This window comes from Triticum aestivum, chromosome 5A (assembly GCF_018294505.1).
Source record: "Triticum aestivum cultivar Chinese Spring chromosome 5A, IWGSC CS RefSeq v2.1, whole genome shotgun sequence".
Classification (NCBI taxonomy): Eukaryota; Viridiplantae; Streptophyta; class Magnoliopsida; order Poales; family Poaceae; genus Triticum; species Triticum aestivum.
In genome coordinates, this window is record NC_057806.1 from 211,805,911 (window position 1) to 211,825,346 (window position 19,436).

A 19,436-nucleotide genomic window follows, 5' to 3' on the forward strand; every position below is an offset into this window, starting at 1 on the left:
CTGCTGAGTCCCACGATAGTTTGACGATTACAAAAGTTAATAACCTGTAAAGAGTCTGATTCCGCTTCCACACGATTGAATCCGAAAGAATTAGCAAATACTAGACTGTCTCTCATTGCCAAAACTTCTGTAGTGATGACATCTGCAGCGAAAGGGATAAATTTGCAGAGTTGAAGCTGTAAATATAAGGACCATGTCCTGTAGTCCGTTCCTTGAAAAATGAGCAGTTGATTGTGGTTGATAATTTAACATATTGTGAAACGTACCTTGCTTGGTATACTATTTTTATTTCGCTGTGCTGCTGCTATGTTGTATTTTTGATAAGTATGAACCTATGTTTAATACATGTGACCAACAATTTGTTGGTAACTAGATTCGGAGGCTGTATTGCGATTATTAACTTACTACTGGTGCTCCGTTTAAGGTGATTTTTTTGCATCACCCCCTCGGTGAAAAGCAGCAGTGTCTGGTGCTACTAAAACAGAAAACTTATATTGAATCAGTAGTATACGAACTCAAGCAAGTTAACACTGCACTTGGATTTGTAGTATACAAACTCAAGCAAGTAGAAAACACAATAGTTGCGTAACTGCAATGAATATTGTAACATCAACATTACGTCATTTGCATTACCACTAGTATGCACTGTTCAACAAGAATACTCATCTTTACAATAAAAAAGTGTGCAAGGAAAGAAGCTTCACAAAATTTGAAGGATAACATATATACACTAACCCTACTACTGTACTGAAAATCACCCTTCTAGTATTAACTAACAGAGTTCCTTTCGAAATAAAACAAACATTTTATCAATCCAGCACATGCCAATAGCCTCGCAGCCCTAAAGACATGGGGGATAACAATTGGGACGCATCAAAACAGCAACTTCAATAAGAGGATATAAAATTACTACAACACAAATACAGATCATGTGTACTAACATAAGATTGGCAACCTTTTACTGGCAGTCGGTACATCCTACTGTCCCATCCCATACCATCTACCCCTTGCCGCCCTTCTCTCCAGATCCAACATAGGATGCACAAGCATCCCTCTCACAAGCTGGTGGCAACTGGCATGCAACTCAACAAGCAACAGAATTCACTCCGTATGTGCCATCCGCACTTGGAAATAAGCCATCAGAACCTCTGGGCTGCAGTTAAGCACTGAAGCTTCAGGGTGGTTAAAGTATTACATGGTATACACGTGAAGCCTAATGTTCCATCAAAGCTGCATCAGTTTCTGATAATGGTGCTGCAAAACAGACAAGGTATCAGTTGGTCTCAAACAGGAAGTAAAACAGACAAGTGAGTTGAAACAGAAAAGGGTGCGGCAAACCTTATCCTTTTCTAGATCAATTCAGACAACACAACTACTTACAAAAGTAGCACTGGTTTAGTTACAGCATACACATAATTACTTTAACAAGCTTGTAAAGACATACCAAGCAAGTCCTCGTACGCGTCGGGGAACAAGGAAGACTCCAGCAGAAGTGGCGGGGAGAATACTTGATCAAGAGCATCATCTGTCATAAACGACTGACCACTGACTGGATAAAAAAAGTTTGCAGCACTGCTTGGATCGTCATGGCCATTCAGTTTACTTGACACAGCTGGGGTTGTATGCATTGGGCTGTCAGGATTGAAGTAAAGATCGCTTGTGCTCTTGGGTAACTTCGACTGTGACGACGATGGACCTATCTTTTGTTTTCTTCGGTTTGCCACAGCACCCACATCCTTCCTTGCAGCACCTGTTGATAGGGGAATGAAGAAGTGCTCTGAACCATCATCACTACTCTTGTCCTGTGGACTCTCCATGTTGCTCAATGGCTTTGATAGAGCAGCTTCACGAACAGAACGTCTGATGTCATGAGCAAAATAACCATCATTTTCTGCAAAGAGAATATAGAGTAGCTAATAATTAAATGAAACAAGACTCATCAAAAGCAGATTATAATCAGCAAAATAATAACATAAAGAAGAAGCATATTTTTACAGTTAGGCATTCCCTACAGTTTTCAGTTAAGAAAGAAGCTGATCTAGCCTATGTATTAAGATATGAATACCATGCATCGAACCATTTGCTTGATCTTTGGCTGAGGGGTGGGTAAGTGCTTTCTCTTCAGGCATAATTTCTTGCCTAGGTTGGTGTGCTAAGCCATTCCGTCTTTGTGTCTGTGCTCCTTTTCCAGAAGAACTTGGAGTCAGACTAAATAGAGGAGGTAGCTTTAGAGCAGGACTACTCCCAGCCTTGCCGATCTGTGCTGAACAGAGCTTAGAAGTCACCTCTGAAACTTCGCCGCTGCTTTCCTGCTTGAAAGTAAATAAGTAATTAGAAAGCATGTGAATAAATAAACAGAGAAAGGTGCAAAAAATGTTTTGCACGCTGAGACTCTTAACATAGAGATTTAATAAAGATGAAATGTACATACCCCCCTAAACTTCCAGGTTGGGCCACATCACCCCCTGAACTCCAAAATACCTGACTTAATCCCCACAACTTCCAAAAACCAGACAAATCACCCACTAGCACCCTCGTGAGTGGTTTTGCCTATGTGGAGGTTGTTTTGTTTTGTCAGCAAGGCTCAGCAGAGGCACGTAAAGAAGGCAGGAAACGGCTGAGAGGTTCCTGCCTCCATGCGAGCTCACTGGTCCTCCACTTCCTTGATTTGGTGCAGGGATTTGGGCCGGCGCCGTCATCTCTCTCGGCTCCGGCGAGCGTTGCCGCAACACCCCCTCGCGGTCGTCCTCTCTGAGCACTTATGGTGCCCTATAGAAGCTCCTGGTGCCTTGGTGAATCCTCCCGACCAAAACCCAAAGCCCCTCCCAGATGCCAGCAGATGCGGCCCCATCACCTCGGTTGTTCACGAACTCGTCCAAGCACGAATTCGAACTCAGGGTGAGCTCCCGGTTCCTTCACTGACTCCTCCCTCTCCCTCCAGCTGTCTCTCTAGCGCCTGCTCCAGTTTCTCATTCCAAACGTCGCCGGCGGCGATCATGGTGCCATCTCCGGTAGCCTTGTGACCCCGGACTGACACAGGTGAGCTCGTAGCTTTAGCCGCTCCCATTTGGTGCATGTGACGCATCCACAGGCCCCTGCAGCGCGTCTTCCGGCGTAGAGCCACCGCTGCCGCAAAGCTCGCTGGAACTGGCACGACGACGGCGTCCTGCAGGCAGGGCCAAAGAGTCGATGACGTAGGGGAAGCCGTCAAGAACGCCACGCCCGATTGCAAGACGAAAATAGCATCGGAGCAGACGGCTGCTGTTGGAGTGAGCTGTGCTGCTAGGAAGAACGCCGTGGGAACGCAGAGGCACAAGACTGCTGCTGCACGCACGCGCCGCGATGATGAGGGCTGGCGGCTCTTGGCGTGCGTCCTCCATCTTATCTGTCAGCATGACGCAGGCATTGGCACCGAACACGGAGGCCTTGATCAACGTATGTGGACATTTTTTGGCTGAGGTGGCTGCCATATCACGTCCCACAGAGGCAAAAACACTAAAAAAACATACGAGTGGGCTACGGGGTGATTTGTCCGGTTTTTGGAAGTTGGGGGGATTAAGCAAGCCATTTTGAAGTTCAGGGGGTGATGTGGCCGAAACCTGCAAGTTTACGGTGTTTATAATGTCACTGAAAAGGTGCCATGTGATGATCTGTGAGAAAACAATGGTCCATTTGATTTGACAAATGCCCCTATGCTAGAATATCTCCTCACTCATTGAAAGGATTGGGGCCATAGTCATGTGACAGCCTCTTGCTGTCAACACTTCTGCCCTTCATGAATAGTCAATGCTAGCATGAGTTCACCCCATTGCACCAACCAAAACGCAAGCCTCTTGGATCCTAGGATTCAACGGTGACAACCCAAATTTTTTACCTTTCAGCAATTATATTATTACCAGGATGGAGGTGTTCCTCATAGCAAACAACCCTAATGATATGAAAGAAACCAAATATTCTGGTATGAACACGAGGAATGACAGTAGTACAAAGGAAATATATACAATCAGAACAGCTGTTGCATTTTTGTCCATATTGAACAAGTTAAACAGGAAATACGATAAATCATCAAACAGTAGAATCATGCAAATGAGAGTGATTTCGTACTTCTGGTCTTCCAAGCACTGTATTTTGGACAGACAACTGTCTGGAGTTTGTTTGATCCATCAGATTACTAGGTACACTATTAACTTCTTCAGAAAGTTTTGTTATTGACTGCTGCATTGCTGGAATAGCTTCCTTGAGTTGATTAATTAGGCCCTAGAAAAGGAAAAATAATGGCAAATGATTAAACAATCAGTCAAATGCCACATAAAGTCGTCCTCGGTAAAATCTGTAAATGAGGTGCATCTTCGCAAGCCATGCTTACAACAGATAAATCGAGAAAACAGCATAGCTTCTGATGGATGTTCTTATTACCTGTATACTGACTAAATGCTGGCGATGTTCGGCCAATGTTGCAGTTAATGAGTCGGCATGGCTACTAGTTTCGCTGTCAGACGCACTGCGGAGTAATTCTGGCCCCTCCCCATCATTTGCTTTGGCCTACACCATTAGTTGGCTGTATGTTACAAGTTATAACCGAATACATTGGTTCAGAACATGTGATGTGCCTGTACTTCAGGATGTGACAATACCACTATGCAATACCGATCTATCATCAATACACCACCAATGCAGAAATATGCATGGGTGGTATGTAAGGTTATTTTCATCTTTATAAGAAAAGAAAAACACATGGGGATTAAATGTCCCTGTTTCTAAATATTGTCCAGTCCACGGGCCATTTAATACGTCGTTTGTCTTGTGGTCTATTAAAAATTTAATCATATAATTCTTCATAGGTGGTTATACTTGACCCAAAATAAAATATCAATGATTTAGAGAAAATGATGCATCGTCACTATACCGGCATTGCCGGCTAGATTTCACTAACCAAAATGAAATCAAGTCAGAAGGTACAGAACAACCACACAAAACATGAGAGAAACAATGGTCTGAAAGATTGAAACAATTAAGAACTGGAAGAACATTGCAGAAAATTTGAACTAAATATGGCTATTAACATTTTGCAGAAGTTGGTAGACCTTGAAGCATGAAAAACAGGGACGTGGCAGGAGCTCTCGATGCTAAATTTTGGTTACCAAAGAATGCTGCTATATTGTATAAAATGGCCATCAAGTGAAATAGACTGCGGCAATTCATGAGTTATCTCCAGGTTAATAGGTGTGTCACTTAGCATAAAAATGCTACTGCTGCACAAGGGCACGAGCCATAGTGAAACACTGAAACTGAGAAAACCACTAAAGATAAGAGAGGCCAGCATATTAATAGGGACAAAGCAGTTCTTTGCCATCTCTAGCACTGTAAATATATTGATAGTTCTGGAGGCTCAAGGCCTTTTGACTATTTGCAGGTTGTGCCACAGATGATGTTGTTTGTCTGTACTCCTCAAAATCGATGTGTGTCTTATAATTCCACAGCTTATTATTGTGCAATAATCTTATAGTGGTTTGTAGCAGATCTAAGGGCAATTTGAGGAAATGCCACACTTTTCCTAGCACTTTGCTCCTATAGCACACTTTTCATTTTGTTGGATTAAATACCACACTTTTCATTGATAGCTAGATAAAACACCACAAATTGTGTTTTTTCGTCCTTTCCACGTCCAGACCCACACTTCATATTTTTTAGGACGGATTTGCCCTCCTGGTCGTTTCAATCGTTTCTTGGCAGATAGACAAAGCAGTGGGCCGCCGCCTCGCCATGCCTCCTCCGGTCCTCCCCGACGCTGCTGCCTCGCCATGACTCTCCGTGAGCCGCCGGCCTCACTGTGTCTCCTCCCTGGCGATCTGCCCGTTCCTATGCAGGAAGCGGCGCCGTCCACTGCGCTCCAGCCCCTCCGTCTTGCCAAAGAAGAGAGGCGCCGACTCTTGAAGTGCCCCGCAGCGCGTCCCCTGTCCAGGTGTAGCTGTACAAACTGGCTGACTATTGGTCGCTGTACTGGCTGACTGGCGGTTGCTGTACATGTTGGCTGGAGCTACTCGTTGCTCAACTTATTATCTTGCTAGCAGACGGCTCAAATCAAATACTAGTGGCACAGACTAACAACTTTCTCACGTGTTGATGCTTTAGATGTAGAGGAACTGTTACAAGAAGATATGGAAGCGTTTTCATATGGATGTAATCAAACTTCAGATTGAGTGAATGTAACAGTTCAGTTGATATGGATATAATCAAAATTTTGACAGCATTTTCACCTAAAGTTCCGACTTTTGACAGCACGTTCTACACGCACTTGTGAAGCCTGCCCACTAGCTCTGCTTCTCCACCATAATCTCCATGGTCTAGGGTTCCTCAGGACACATGTTAGACCAAATGAGAGAGAGAGAGAGGAGTGGCAACCTGTCGGTCGTGGTGGCAGAATGTACGTATGGAGCGTCGGAGGAGGAGAAGAAATAGGGTAAGGCGACGGCGGAGCGCCCGGAAGGAAGGAATGGCTATGTGCTGGTGTGGAAAGGAGGCACGGCGAGGTGGCGGCTCGCCGGGAGGAGGCAGGCAAGGCGGCGGCACGGTGCTTCATTCTGGTCTGCATCTGCTGCGTTGATCATTTCCTTTTTTTATCTGTCATGTGTTGATCGTGGAAACGGCCTGAGGGTAAATCCGTCCTAGCAAAAATGAGTTGTGGGTCTGAACGTGGAAAAGCAGTAAAAAGATCATTTGTGGTATTTTGTCCAAGTATCAATCAAAGATGTGCTATTTACTCTAATAAAAAGAAAGGTGTGCTATAGGGGCAAACTCCCAGGAAAGCCGTGGCATTTTCTCAAATTGAACAAATCTAATGGGAGGTTGAACTTTCTCCCAGTCGAAAAAATTGAAATGTTGACCCCATTTAGAAAAAGAACATTTGAGCTAAAAATATATATGTGTGGGACATATTCAAATTACTGATGATTAGAAACCAATGTTAGCACATAATCTGTGATGCTAAACTTTGTATAGGTGCCAAAATTCTTTTACCGTAGTGACCAAGAGAATTGACAACACTTTTTACCCAATATTACACAGAAAGAACATGAGCTATAACTTTGTACCGCTTGATGGAAAACTATAACAGCATTGTGCAGAAAAAAGCTGGTCTAATATATAGGAATAGTTTACTCACAACTCACAGTGCATGACATTTGATGCTTCCATAAGATCAATGAGTTTAAATTAATATTTAATAAAATGACTGCAACATATTAGAATGCAGAGAGAAGAATATCACATGGAAACCAAGTTTTGAAGAAAACTTTATGGAAACCACGTTTGAAAGTTTCAAAAAAATCTGAGAAAAATACAGGATGTTAAGAGAATGATGTTCTATTCCCAATTTTCCATACGAAATTCCAAGTTCAAACACATTACCATCTACAAGCTATGAAAAGAACAAATTTAGGAATGAATAGTGATGTTTACTGTTTGACCTACTCAATGCTGATTTTAATCTTTTTTTCATACCTCATAAATGGTAATGTGTTTGAACTTAGGAATTTCACATGCTAATAGGACATCACTCTTAACATCCCTTTTTTTACGATTTTTTCAAAACTACAAAACATTATTTCCACGTAGTTTTCACCGGTTTCCACTTTCCACCAAAACTTGGTTTCCATGTTGTGATATTCTCTCTCTAGAGTGTAAGCTCTGGTAAAACTGGTAGTTCGATCATGCTGCGAGATTAAATAAATTCATGGTTTAAAAAGGTGTGCCTCCGCAATTGCAGAACGCCTAGCTGCTAGACTGCTAGGCATGTGCTTAAGCATGCCTAGGTGTGTGCTTAGGCAAGAAAGTTGCTAGGCACATACAAGACTAGGAATTTAACCTGGTGCTTTTTTTAACCCTGCACAAATTAAACAATTGCTTACCAAATGAAGAGATTGTTTATGAATACGCTGCAAAGCATGAGTCCAACGTCGAAGAATTTCAGCTACGTCAACAGTTTGTTGGACACGCCCATTCCTATCATCTAATATTGGAAGAGCTTCTTCCTTTCCCTGGAATAAAGATATCTGCTCCTGTTTATCCAAAATTTGAGACGTTTCACCAGCTCGAGCTGATAGTAATTCAGAATGCGGGATGCTTGAACTTGTATCCATTGCTGCTAGCAATTGTGATCCAGATATACGGTACCTAAAAGAACGCATTTTGTGGAACAAGGTGAATAGTGATGATTAAGGATATTTGGATCAAAATGTAAAGTTTAACAGAAAGTGGATCACACCTATGCTCACGGTGTGCTATAAGATCTTCAATTGGCCCGGAAGCTAAAACCTCATGCTGACCTGCAAGGGTATTTCCATTACTATCTAGAAGAAGCTAAAACATTATGCTGTCGTGCATGATATGGGTAGTTTGAGCATGCTGGACACACATATTCTGGAAACAATACTTCATTGACTGTACCTTTGCGAGCCAATATCGATTCCCACAAACGTGTTGCCTTAGATACCAAATGTGAATTCTGTCCAGATGAGCTTGAGATACGTTCGTCCCACAGTTCCCCCTCTAGCTTGGCTTTGTTCCTCATATCTTGTAGCTTCTCTAACTCCTGTTGCAGATATGCCTGAAAGCTCCATGCAAACATCATAAGAAATGAAAACAGGACCCAAAACATAACCATCTGAATGGACTGTATAGAAGCTACCCTGTACCTCTTCAGCACATAGACTTCGGAATTCAGCTGTCATTTCATGGGCTAAATTTGACCAGGTTGTCTGCCTTTGAACAGCAATGTTTGCATTTTTAAGAAATTTACGCCTCTCAAGAGCAATCCTTGCCTGTTAGGAATATCACATATGAACTCGCAGATAAACTCATAAAGAGAAATAAGCCCTGAGATAACCGGGTGTTTTTACTACAAGGACAAACACCAGAGACCAAATTTCCTTAATGGTAGCAAAGGTGGTCCATGTGTTTGGATAAATTATGCTATCAGGCTCAGTTTGTTGTTGCTGAACCGTGTTGTGATGTGTGTATTCGCTAAGCTACTGCATATAAGAACTCAAAAAGGATCCACTACTCTTCCTTAGAAGCCAAATAAAATGTACATAAATCAGGTTGACTAATGGTTTTCCTCTCACATTTCATCTTGCATCTTCCACAACGAAAAGAAGAGTACATTTGCAAAATGACTAAGTAAGCGAGCAGCCAAACAATCATAATCCAACAGCAGTTCAACATATCATGATTATATTATAACAATCTGCCTCAATGCCAAACGGAGCGTATATCTGGATCTAAAAATGGTTTGTGTACCCATCAGTTATTATACAAGCCTACTAGCTTCATTGAGTTTGCATCTTGTACAAGATTCAAATTATTCTGTTGTGTTTATTTCCTAGGTAAGAATATACTTACTGGAGAGGAATCATACTCAAATTCTACAGGCAAGTGAAGTCATCAGGTTTCAACAAAGAAGTTAGCTTGCTAAGGGGTATATTATCTTGTCATGCTCAAGAAAGGAAGAGATAAATCTTGCTTCACTAAACTGAATTGCTGTGCATAAAGACAACTAAGACTGAAGTAGTGAAGCCTGCTGTATCCACGTTATTGGTCTCGCATCAAAAAATCAAACTGTACCTCATGTGAGGTGCCCGAAGTCCCCAGCATTAAATTAAAGTATACCAAACAAAATACTCGCCAGTCTAGAAAAGTTTCGTACTGATAAGAACTTTTAGGACTTCATGTTCTCTTTATAAATGATTTGCATTTTAGGGAAGAAGGTAGTCCTAAAAGAGGGTCACCATACGATATAACATAAATTAACAGTTCCGAAAATTTAAGAGCAAGCTATCCTTGCCTTTGTTACAGGAAGTAATGCAGCTGCATGAAGATAAGAAACGTCTGTGAGTGCTGCCGGCAGTGGATTTGATGCTACATCAGCCGCAAATGTTCTCCTATGGACTTCCCTCAAGGCATGTACAGAGAGTTGCCACAAAAGCTCAACAAATCTGCATCAGTGTAGGGAGTATAAGCTGTTACAAGGACAATTCTGAAAATATACCAAGTTGTCTGATCAGCTGATTTACAAGCAGTTAGTTTACATCAATGACTATTGGACTTTGTTTTCTAAGAGTGCGAACTGAGTGGCTACATATTGTAGTCACGTTTTCGATATCTTAAAGATCAGCATGTTGTTCTGGCCTTCAGACAAGTTGACCAATGCAATAGAACTTATTAACACATGTTCCAAATCTATGAAGGAACAATATGGAATCATCAACAGGCACATAAAGTTAAACGCAATCTAAATTGTGTGCCTACGGGGTATGGTGACATGAGGTGAGGTGCGGCACAATGCCTCAAGCAATTCACAGCGCAATGTGTTAGGCCTAAACACTCCTGTTTGGTGTGTCAGTGTTTCTCTCCTACTCACTTTTCATGTGCTTTGTACTTCAGCTGACTTAAGGATCTAGCACATTGAGCGGTGGTGCAACCTTGATTGCATTGCTCAATTCTCATAATACATTGTCTGCTATCTTAGGTGAATAATCAAAATCGAGAAGCATGTAGAGAACTCATTTCTAGCACAGTAAATACTATAATCGATCCCCCTTTTAAATTAGCTGACATAAGCATTAAGCACTAGCATTCACTACCTATCTTCATATTAGCTGACATAATATTTGAGAGAAACCATGAACTATGGATAGAGACAATCAAAGCCGCATGATTGCATCCAGTTGCAGCAGACCTTTTCAACTTAGTAACAACGTTTCAATGAATGCAGTTAAGCTACATTGCACATTTGTGCAGCACGACAAGCAGCACAAACAGGACTAGCCGATTTCTAACCGACCAAACTACAGGCATCCATGTGTACTGACCTAGGCCCGCAGCAGGTGGCGAGAGACGAAACCCTGGAGTTGCTCCGTGGCAGCGCTCCCTGCTGCTCCAGCTCGCTGATGATACATTGTACGATCTAACCAAGCAACGAAACCACAAGTCAAAACAAGGCTGCTTTCGCGTGCACCCAATTATCAGAAAAGCTAAGCAAATCTGCAAAATCCAACCTTGCGGAACTCCCTGGACTGCGCGGAATCAAAGATCGGCCACACTTTGTCGAAGTCCTGTGCAACGGAGAATCACACTCAGGAAACATATATCTCAAAAGAACCGGAAAAGGAATACCAGCGAACGGGGTAAAATAGCGAAGAGCCGGAGAGGCTGAGGAGGATTTGAGAGCGCGTGCGTGCGTGCCTTGGCGGACTGCGCGGGGCCGCGGAGTGAGGATAGGAGGAAGTAGAGGAGCTGTTCGCCGAGGCGAGGGTTGGAGTGCCGGAAGAGGCCGACGCGAGGAGAGGCCGCGCCGGCGGGGGAGCCGAGGACGACTGGATCGAGGCCGAGGAGGAGGCAGTTGGTATACATGGCGCCCTCCAGCTCCGCCTCCCGCTCCTTCTCCCTATCGGTCGACATGGTCGCCGGTTTCTACTTGGTGGCCGGGTTGGGGCTAGGTTTAGGAGGAGGCGGGCGCCATTGGAGTTAGAGATCTCGCGAGGCGGAGGTCGAGGTGGACGACAAACAAAAAAGATACTGTAAAGTACATGTCCGGTCCAAAGAGCATGTCTATCGGACCCCGTATAATGTCAACAAGTTAATTACATCCATAATACATAAATTTGCAATACAGTAACAATATCATACATAATCTTTAAAAACCCATAAAAAATGGTACAACAACTTTCGTAACAGCACATATTCATACATTTTCCGTCAAATTTGACACATGCCGTTTATTTCCTGTTATTAATGCCCACATAAGCTCCCTATGTAATGTGTGTGTCCTACTTGTCAGTTAAACACAGAAAGGAATAATGTAGAGTAAAAATAAAGGAACTGGAATCGAACCATAGAGCAGCGACAAGTCGGGCTTGTAGCGCGCGAGACGAGACCAAGCCAGCTAGGTTTCTTTGCCGTGGTATTCTCACGTTCAGATGCCAGGGGTGGCTTATCATGGATGGGGCCAAGAGGACGTCGTCGGCCCTGGAGGCGGGAGTGAGCACGAGCTCGATCGCACACGAGACGTACCCAGGTTCAGGGCTCTCCGGAGAGATAACACCTCTAGTCCTGCTCTGCGGGGTCTCCGCATGATGACTATGATCAAATAGTGGCTACAAGGTTGCTCCTTGAGCTAGGGGGAGAAGGGTAGAGCTGCTACCTTGCTTCTCCTAGCTATGGTGTGTGTGGGTGGAATGAGGGCTGAACCCTTTGCATGGGTGAGGCCTGGGGAGTTTTATAGGCCAACCCCCATGGGTACAATGGTAATACGACTGGGTGTAGGACCCGAACGTCAGTGTGTATGGTCGTTGGTTTCTCCGCCGGCTGCTGGGGCCCGCCTATGGAGGCCCCCGCCGGTTGCCGAGAATCCGGCTGATAGGTAGGGCTCGTCGCCTGCGGGCCACGTTGATTGCCTTTTGTTGTAGCGTTGTACTTGATGACAGAGGCGTTAGGAAACGTAGGATGCAATTTCAAAAAAAAATCCTACGATCACGCAAGATCTATGTAGGAGATGCATAGCAACGAGAGGGGGAGAGTGTGTGCATGTACCCTCGTAGACCGGAAGCGGAAGCGTTAGGTTAACGCGGTTGATGTAGTCGAACATCTTCGCAATCCAACCAATCAAGTACCGAGCGTACGTCACCTGCGAGTTCAGCACACATTCAGCTCGATGACGTCCCTCGAACTCTTGATCCAACAAAGTGTCGAGGGAGAGTTTCGTCGGCACGATGGCGTGGTGATGGTGATGGTGATGTGATCCGCGCAAGGCTTCGCTTAAGCACTACGACGCTTTGACCGGAGGAGTAAACTATGGAGGGGGCACCGCACATGGCTAAGAACAATTGATGTGCTTTGGGGTGCCCCCTGCCCCCGTATATAAAGGAGGAGGGGAGGAGGCCGCCGGCCTAGAGGGGGCGCGCCATGGGGGGAAACCGAGTAGGACTTATTCGGACTCCAAGTCCTATTCGACCCCCCTTCCTTTCTTACGGAGGGGGAAAGGGGAAAGGAAAGTGAAGAGGAGAAGGAAAGGGGGGCATGCCCCTTCCCCTAGTCCAATTCGGACTCCCCATGGGAGGGGGCGCGGCCACCCTTTGTGGGCTGCCTCCCCTCTCCCCTATGGCCCATGTAGACCCATTACTTTCCCCCGGGGGGTCCGGTAACCCTCGGTACTCCGAAAAATACCCGAACCACTCTGAAACCATTATGGTGTCAGAATTGTTGGAGAACGCAGTAATTTCAAAAAAAATCCTACGCACACGCAAGATCAAGGTGATGCATAGCAACAAGAGGGGAGAGTGTTGTCCACGTACCGTCGTAGACCGTAAGCGGAAGCGTTATGACAACGCGGTTGATGTAGTCGTACGTCTTCACAATCGACCGATCCTAGTACCGAAGGTACGGCACCTCCGCGATCTGCACGCATTCGGCTCGGTGACGTCCCACGAACTCATGATCCAGTAGAGTGTCGAGGGAGAGCTTCGTCAGCACGACGGCGTGATGATGGTGATGATGATGCTACCGGAACAGGGCTTCACCTAATGATGCGGAGCATCCTATGGACATCACCATGTCAAGAGTCCGTTTGGCGAGTGACACGTGGGACATCTACTTGACATACCAAAAGGTGAATCTGTTGGGGAACGTAGTAATTTCAAAATTTTCCTACGCACACGCAAGATCATGGTGATGCATAGCAACGAGAGGGGAGAGTGTTGTCTACGTACCCTCGTAGACCATTCGCGGAAGCGTTATATCAACGCGGTTGATGTAGTCGTACGTCTTCACGATCCGACCAATCCAAGTACCGAAAGCACGGCACCTCCGAGTTCTGCACACATTCGGCTTGGTGACGTCCTCGCCTTCTCGATCCAGCAAGAGGGGAGAAGTAGTAGATGAGTTTCGGCAGCACGACGGCGTGGTGACGGTGTTGGTGAAGAACAATCTCCGCAGGGCTTCGCCTAAGCACTACGAAAACTAGGACGGAGGATAAACTAGAGGGGACGGGGTTGCCGGCACACGGCTTGGTGTTTCTTGATGTGTCTTGGGTGCTAGCCCTACCCCTCTATTTATATGTTGAGCCTTGGGGTCGAAACTTGGAGTAAAAGCCTCCACAAAGTCGGTTTCACCCGAAAGGCAAGAGTCCTTCTCAGACTCCAGGGCCACACGCCAGGGTTCCCGGCGTCTGGACCCAGACACCAGGGACCCTGGCGTCTGGCCTCTGGACTCCGCAAAACTTCCGTTTGCGCTTTCCAAAAACCTCGTGGGCTTTCCCCTTTGGCCCAAATAAAGTGTTCTCGTACCCAAACATTTCGGGAAACATCCGGAACCCCTTCCGGTAAATTCCGGAACCCTTCCGGTGACCAAACACTATTATCCCATATATCAAACTTTATCTCTGGACCATTCCGGAGTTCCTCGTCATGTCCATGATCTCATCCCGGACTTCGAACAACATTCGATCACCAATATACATAACTCATATAGTACTATATCGTCAACGAACGTTAAGCGTGCGGACCCTACGGGTTCGAGAACTATGTAGACATGACCGAGACACCTCTCTGGTCAATAACCAATAGCGGGACCTGGATGCCCATATTGGCTCCTACATATTCTACGAAGATCTTTATCGGTCAGACCGCATAACAACATACGTTGTTCCCTTTGTCATCGGTATGTTACTTGCCCGAGATTCGATCGTCAGTATCTCAATACCTAGTTCAATCTCGTTACCGGCAAGTTCCTTTACTCGTTCCGTAATACATCATCCCGCAACTAACTCATTAGTTGCAATGCTTGCAAGGCTTATAGTGATGTGCATTACCGAGTGGGCCTAGAGATACCTCTCCGACAATCGGAGTGACAAATCCTAATCTCGAAATACGCCAACCCAACAAGTACCTTTGGAGACACCTGTAGAGCACCTTTATAATCACCTAGTTAAGTTGTGACGTTTGGTGGCACACAAAGTGTTCCTCCGGTAAACGGGAGTTGCGTAATCTCATAGTCATAGGAACATGTATAAGTCATGAAGAAAGCAATAGCAACAAACTAAACGATCAAGTGCTAAGCTAATGGAATGGGTCAAGTCAATCACATCATTCTCCTAATGATGTGATCCCGTTAATCAAATGACAACTCATGTCTATGGTTAGGAAACTTAACCATCTTTGATCAACGAGCTAGTCAAGTAGAGGCATACTAGTGACACTCTGTTTGTCTATGTATTCACACATGTATTATGTTTCCGGTTAATACAATTCTAGCATGAATAATAAACATTTATCATGAAATAAGGAAATAAATAATAATTTTATTATTGCCTCTAGGGCATATTTCCTTCAGTCTCCCACTTGCACTAGAGTCAATAATCTAGATTACACAGTAATGATTCTAACACCCATGGAGCCTTGGTATTGGTCATGTTTTGCTCGTGGAAGAGGCTTAGTCAACGGGTCTGCAACATTCAGATCCGTATGTATCTTGCAAATTTCTATGTCTCTCACCTGGACTAAATCCCGGGTGGAATTGAAGCGTCTCTTGATGTGCTTGGTTCTCTTGTGAAATCTGGATTCCTTTGCCAAGGCAATTGCACTAGTATTGTCATAAAAGATTTTCATTGGACCCGATTCACTAGGTATGACACCTAGATCGGATATGAACTCCTTCATCCAGACTCCTTCATTTGCTGCTTCCGAAGCAGCTATGTACTCCGCTCCACACGTAGATCCCGCCACGACGCTTTCTTTAGAACTGCACCAACTGACAGCTCCACCGTTTAATATAAACACGTATCCGATTTGCGATTTAGAATCGTCCGGATCAGTGTCAAAGCTTGCGTCAACATAACCATTTATGATGAGCTCTTTGTCACCTCCATAAACGAGAAACATATCCTTAGTCCTTTTCAGGTATTTTAGGATGTTCTTGACCGTTGTCCAGTGATCCACTCCTGGATTACTTTGATACCTCCCTGCTAGACTTATAGCAAGGCACACATCAGGTCTGGTACACAACATTGCATACATGATAGAGCCTATGGCTGAAGCATAGGGAACATCTTTCATGTTCTCTCTATCTTCTGCAGTGGTCGGGCATTGAGTCTTACTCAACTTCACACATTGTAACACAGGCAAGAACCCTTTCTTTGCTTGATCCATTTTGAACTTTTTCAAAACTTTGTCAAGGTATGTGCTTTGTGAAAGTCCAATTAAGCATCTTGATCTATCTCTATAGATCTTGATGCCCAATATGTAAGCAGCTTCACCGAGGTCTTTCATAGAAAAACTTTTATTCAAGTATCCCTTTATGTTATCCAGAAATTCTATATCATTTCCAATCAGCAATATGTCATCCACATATAATATCAGAAATGCTACAGAGCTCCCACTCACTTTCTTGTAAATATAGGCTTCTCCGAAAGTCTGTATAAAACCAAATGCTTTGATCACACTATCAAAGCGTTTATTCCAACTCCGAGAGGCTTGCACCAGTCCATAAATGGATCGCTGGAGCTTGCACACTTTGTTAGCTCCCTTTGGATCGACAAAACCTTCTGGTTGCATCATATACAACTCTTCTTCCAGAAATCCATTCAGGAATGTAGTTTTGACATCCATTTGCCAAATTTCATAATCATAAAATGCGGCAATTGCTAACATGATTCGGACAGACTTAAGCATCGCTACGGGTGAGAAGGTCTCATTGCAGTCAATCCCTTTAACTTGTCGAAAACCTTTTGCAACAAGTCGAGCTTTATAGACAGTAACATTACCGTCAGTGTCAGTCTTCTTCTTGAATATCCATTTATTCTCAATTGCTTGCCGATCAACGGGCAAGTCAACCAAAGTCCACACTTTGTTCTCATACATGGGTCCCATCTCAGATTTCATGGCCTCAAGCCATTTTGCGGAATCTAGGCTCACCATCGCTTCTTCATAGTTCGCAGGTTAGTCATGGTCTAGTAACATAACTTCCAGAATAGGATTACCGTACCACTCTGGTGCGGATCTTACTCTAGTTGACCTACGAGGTTCAGTAACAACTTGATCTAAAGTTTCATGATCATCATCATTAACTTCCTCACTAATTGGTGTAGGTGTCCCAGAAACCGTTTTCTATGATGAACCACTTTCCAATAAGGGAGCAGGTACAGTTACCTCATCAAGTTCTACTTTCCTCCCACTCACTTCTTTTGAGAGAAACTCCTTCTCTAGAAAAACTCCAAATTTAGCAACAAAAGTCTTGCCTTCGGATCTGTGATAGAAGGTGTACCCAACAGTCTCCTTTGGGTATCCTATGAAGACACATTTCTCCGATTTGGGTTCGAGCTTATCAGGTTGAAGCTTTTTCACATAAGCATCACAGCCCCAAACTTTTAGAAACGACAACTTTGGTTTCTTACCAAACTATAGTTCATAAGGCGTCGTCTCAACGGATTTCGATGGTGCCCTGTTTAAGGTGAATGCGGCCGTCTCTAAAGCATATCCCCAAAACGATAGCGGTAAATCAGTAAGAGACATCATAGATCACACCATATCTAGTAAAGTACGATTACGACATTCGGACACACCATTACGCTGTGGTGTTTCGGGTGGCGTGAGTTGCGAAACTATTCCGCATTGTTTCAAATGAAGACCAAACTCATAACTCAAATATTCTCCTCCACGATCAGATCGTAGATACTTTATTTTCTTGTTACGATGATTTTCAACTTCACTCTTAAATTCTTTGAACTTTTCAAATGTTTCAGACTTATGTTTCATTAAGCAGATATACCTATATCTGCTTAAATCATCTGTGAAGGTGAGAAAATAACGATATCCGCCACGAGCCTCAACATTCATTGGACCACATACATCTGTATGTATGATCCCCAACAAATCTGTTGCTCTCTCCATAGTTCCGGCGAACAGTGTTTTAGTCATCTTGCCCATGAGGCATGGTTCGCAAGTACCAAGTGATTCATAATCAAGTGGTTCCAAAAGTCCATCAGCATGGAGTTTCTTCATGCGCTTTACTCCGATATGACCTAAACGGCAGTGCCACAAATAAGTTGCACTATCATTATCAACTCTGCATCTTTTGGCTTCAATATTATGAATATGTGCATCACCACTATCGAGATTTAGCAAAAATAGACCACTCTTCAAGGGTGCATGACCATAAAAGATATTACTCATATAAACAGAACAACCATTATTCTCTGATTTAAATGAATAACCGTCTCGCATCAAACAAGATCCAGATATAATATTCATGCTCAACACTGGCACCAAATAACAATTATTTAGGTCTAATACTAATCCCGAAGGTAGATGTAGAGGTAGCGTGCCGACCGCGATCACATCGACTTTGGAACCATTTCCCATGCGCATCGTCACCTCGTCCTTAGCCAATCTTTGCTTAATCTGTAGCCCCTGTTTCGAGTTGCAAATGTTAGAAACAGAACCAGTATCAAATACCCAGGTGCTACTGCGAGCATTAGTAAGGTACACATCAATAACATGTATATCACATATACCTTTGTTCACTTTGCCATCCTTCTTATCCGCCAAATACTTAGGGCAGTTACGCTTCTAGTGACCAGTTTGCTTGCAGTAGAAGCACTCAGTCTCAGGCTTAGGTCCAGACTTGGGTTTCTTCTCCTGAGCAGCAACTTGTTTGTTGTTCTTCTTGAAGTTCCCCTTCTTCCCTTTGCCCTTTTTCTTGAAACTGGTGGTCTTATTGACCATCAACACTTGATGCTCCTTCTTGATTTCTACCTCCGCGACTTTTAGCATCGCGAAGAGCTCGGGAATAGTCTTATTCATCCCTTGCATATTATAGTTCATCACGAAGCTTTTGTAACTTGGTGGCAGTGATTCAAGAACTCTATTAATGACACTATCAACAAGAAGATTAACTCCCCAGTTGAGTCAAGTGATTATGATACCCGGACATTTTGAGTATATGTTCACTGACAGAACTATTCTCCTCCATCTTGCAGCTATAGAACTTATTGGAGACTTCATATCTCTCAATCCGGGCATTTGCATGAAATATTAACTTCAACTCCTGGAACATCTCATATGCTCCATGACGTTCAAAACATCGTTGAAGACCCGGTTCTAAGCCGTAAAGCATGGCACACTGAACTATCGAGTAGTCATCAGCTTTGCTCTGCCAGACGTTCATAACATCTGGTGTTGCTCCTGCAGCAGGCTTGGCACTTAGCGGTGCTTCCAGGATGTAATTCTTCTGTGCAGCAATGAGGATAATCCTCAAGTTACGGACCCAGTCCGTGTAATTGCTACCATCATCTTTCAACTTTGCTTTCTCAAGGAACGCATTAAAATTCAACGGAACAACAGCACGGGCCATCTATCTACAATCAACATAGACAAGCAATATACTAT

At 44.0% G+C, this 19,436-nt stretch overlaps 1 protein-coding gene across 2 annotated transcripts; it reads right to left on the reverse strand.

Annotated features, from left to right (window-relative positions):
- Positions 1–586: 586 nt before the first annotated feature.
- On the reverse strand, positions 587–11,571 carry LOC123102803 (AUGMIN subunit 6). 2 transcript variants are annotated; one of them, XM_044524234.1, is made up of 13 exons: positions 11,242–11,571; positions 11,055–11,111; positions 10,869–10,963; positions 9,842–9,992; positions 8,694–8,819; positions 8,446–8,605; positions 8,264–8,324; positions 7,908–8,172; positions 4,417–4,542; positions 4,105–4,257; positions 2,078–2,309; positions 1,445–1,891; positions 587–1,254 (listed from the first exon to the last, which is right to left on the reverse strand). In XM_044524234.1, the coding sequence occupies exons 1-13, from the start codon at positions 11,455–11,457 to the stop codon at positions 1,214–1,216; spliced, it is 2,130 nt and encodes a 709-aa protein (XP_044380169.1). In that variant the 5' UTR covers positions 11,458–11,571; the 3' UTR covers positions 587–1,213. The 2 variants fall into 2 exon arrangements, with proteins under 2 accessions (XP_044380169.1, XP_044380168.1); XM_044524233.1 differs by having other exon boundaries at positions 2,066–2,309; positions 11,242–11,570.
- Positions 11,572–19,436: the final 7,865 nt, after the last annotated feature.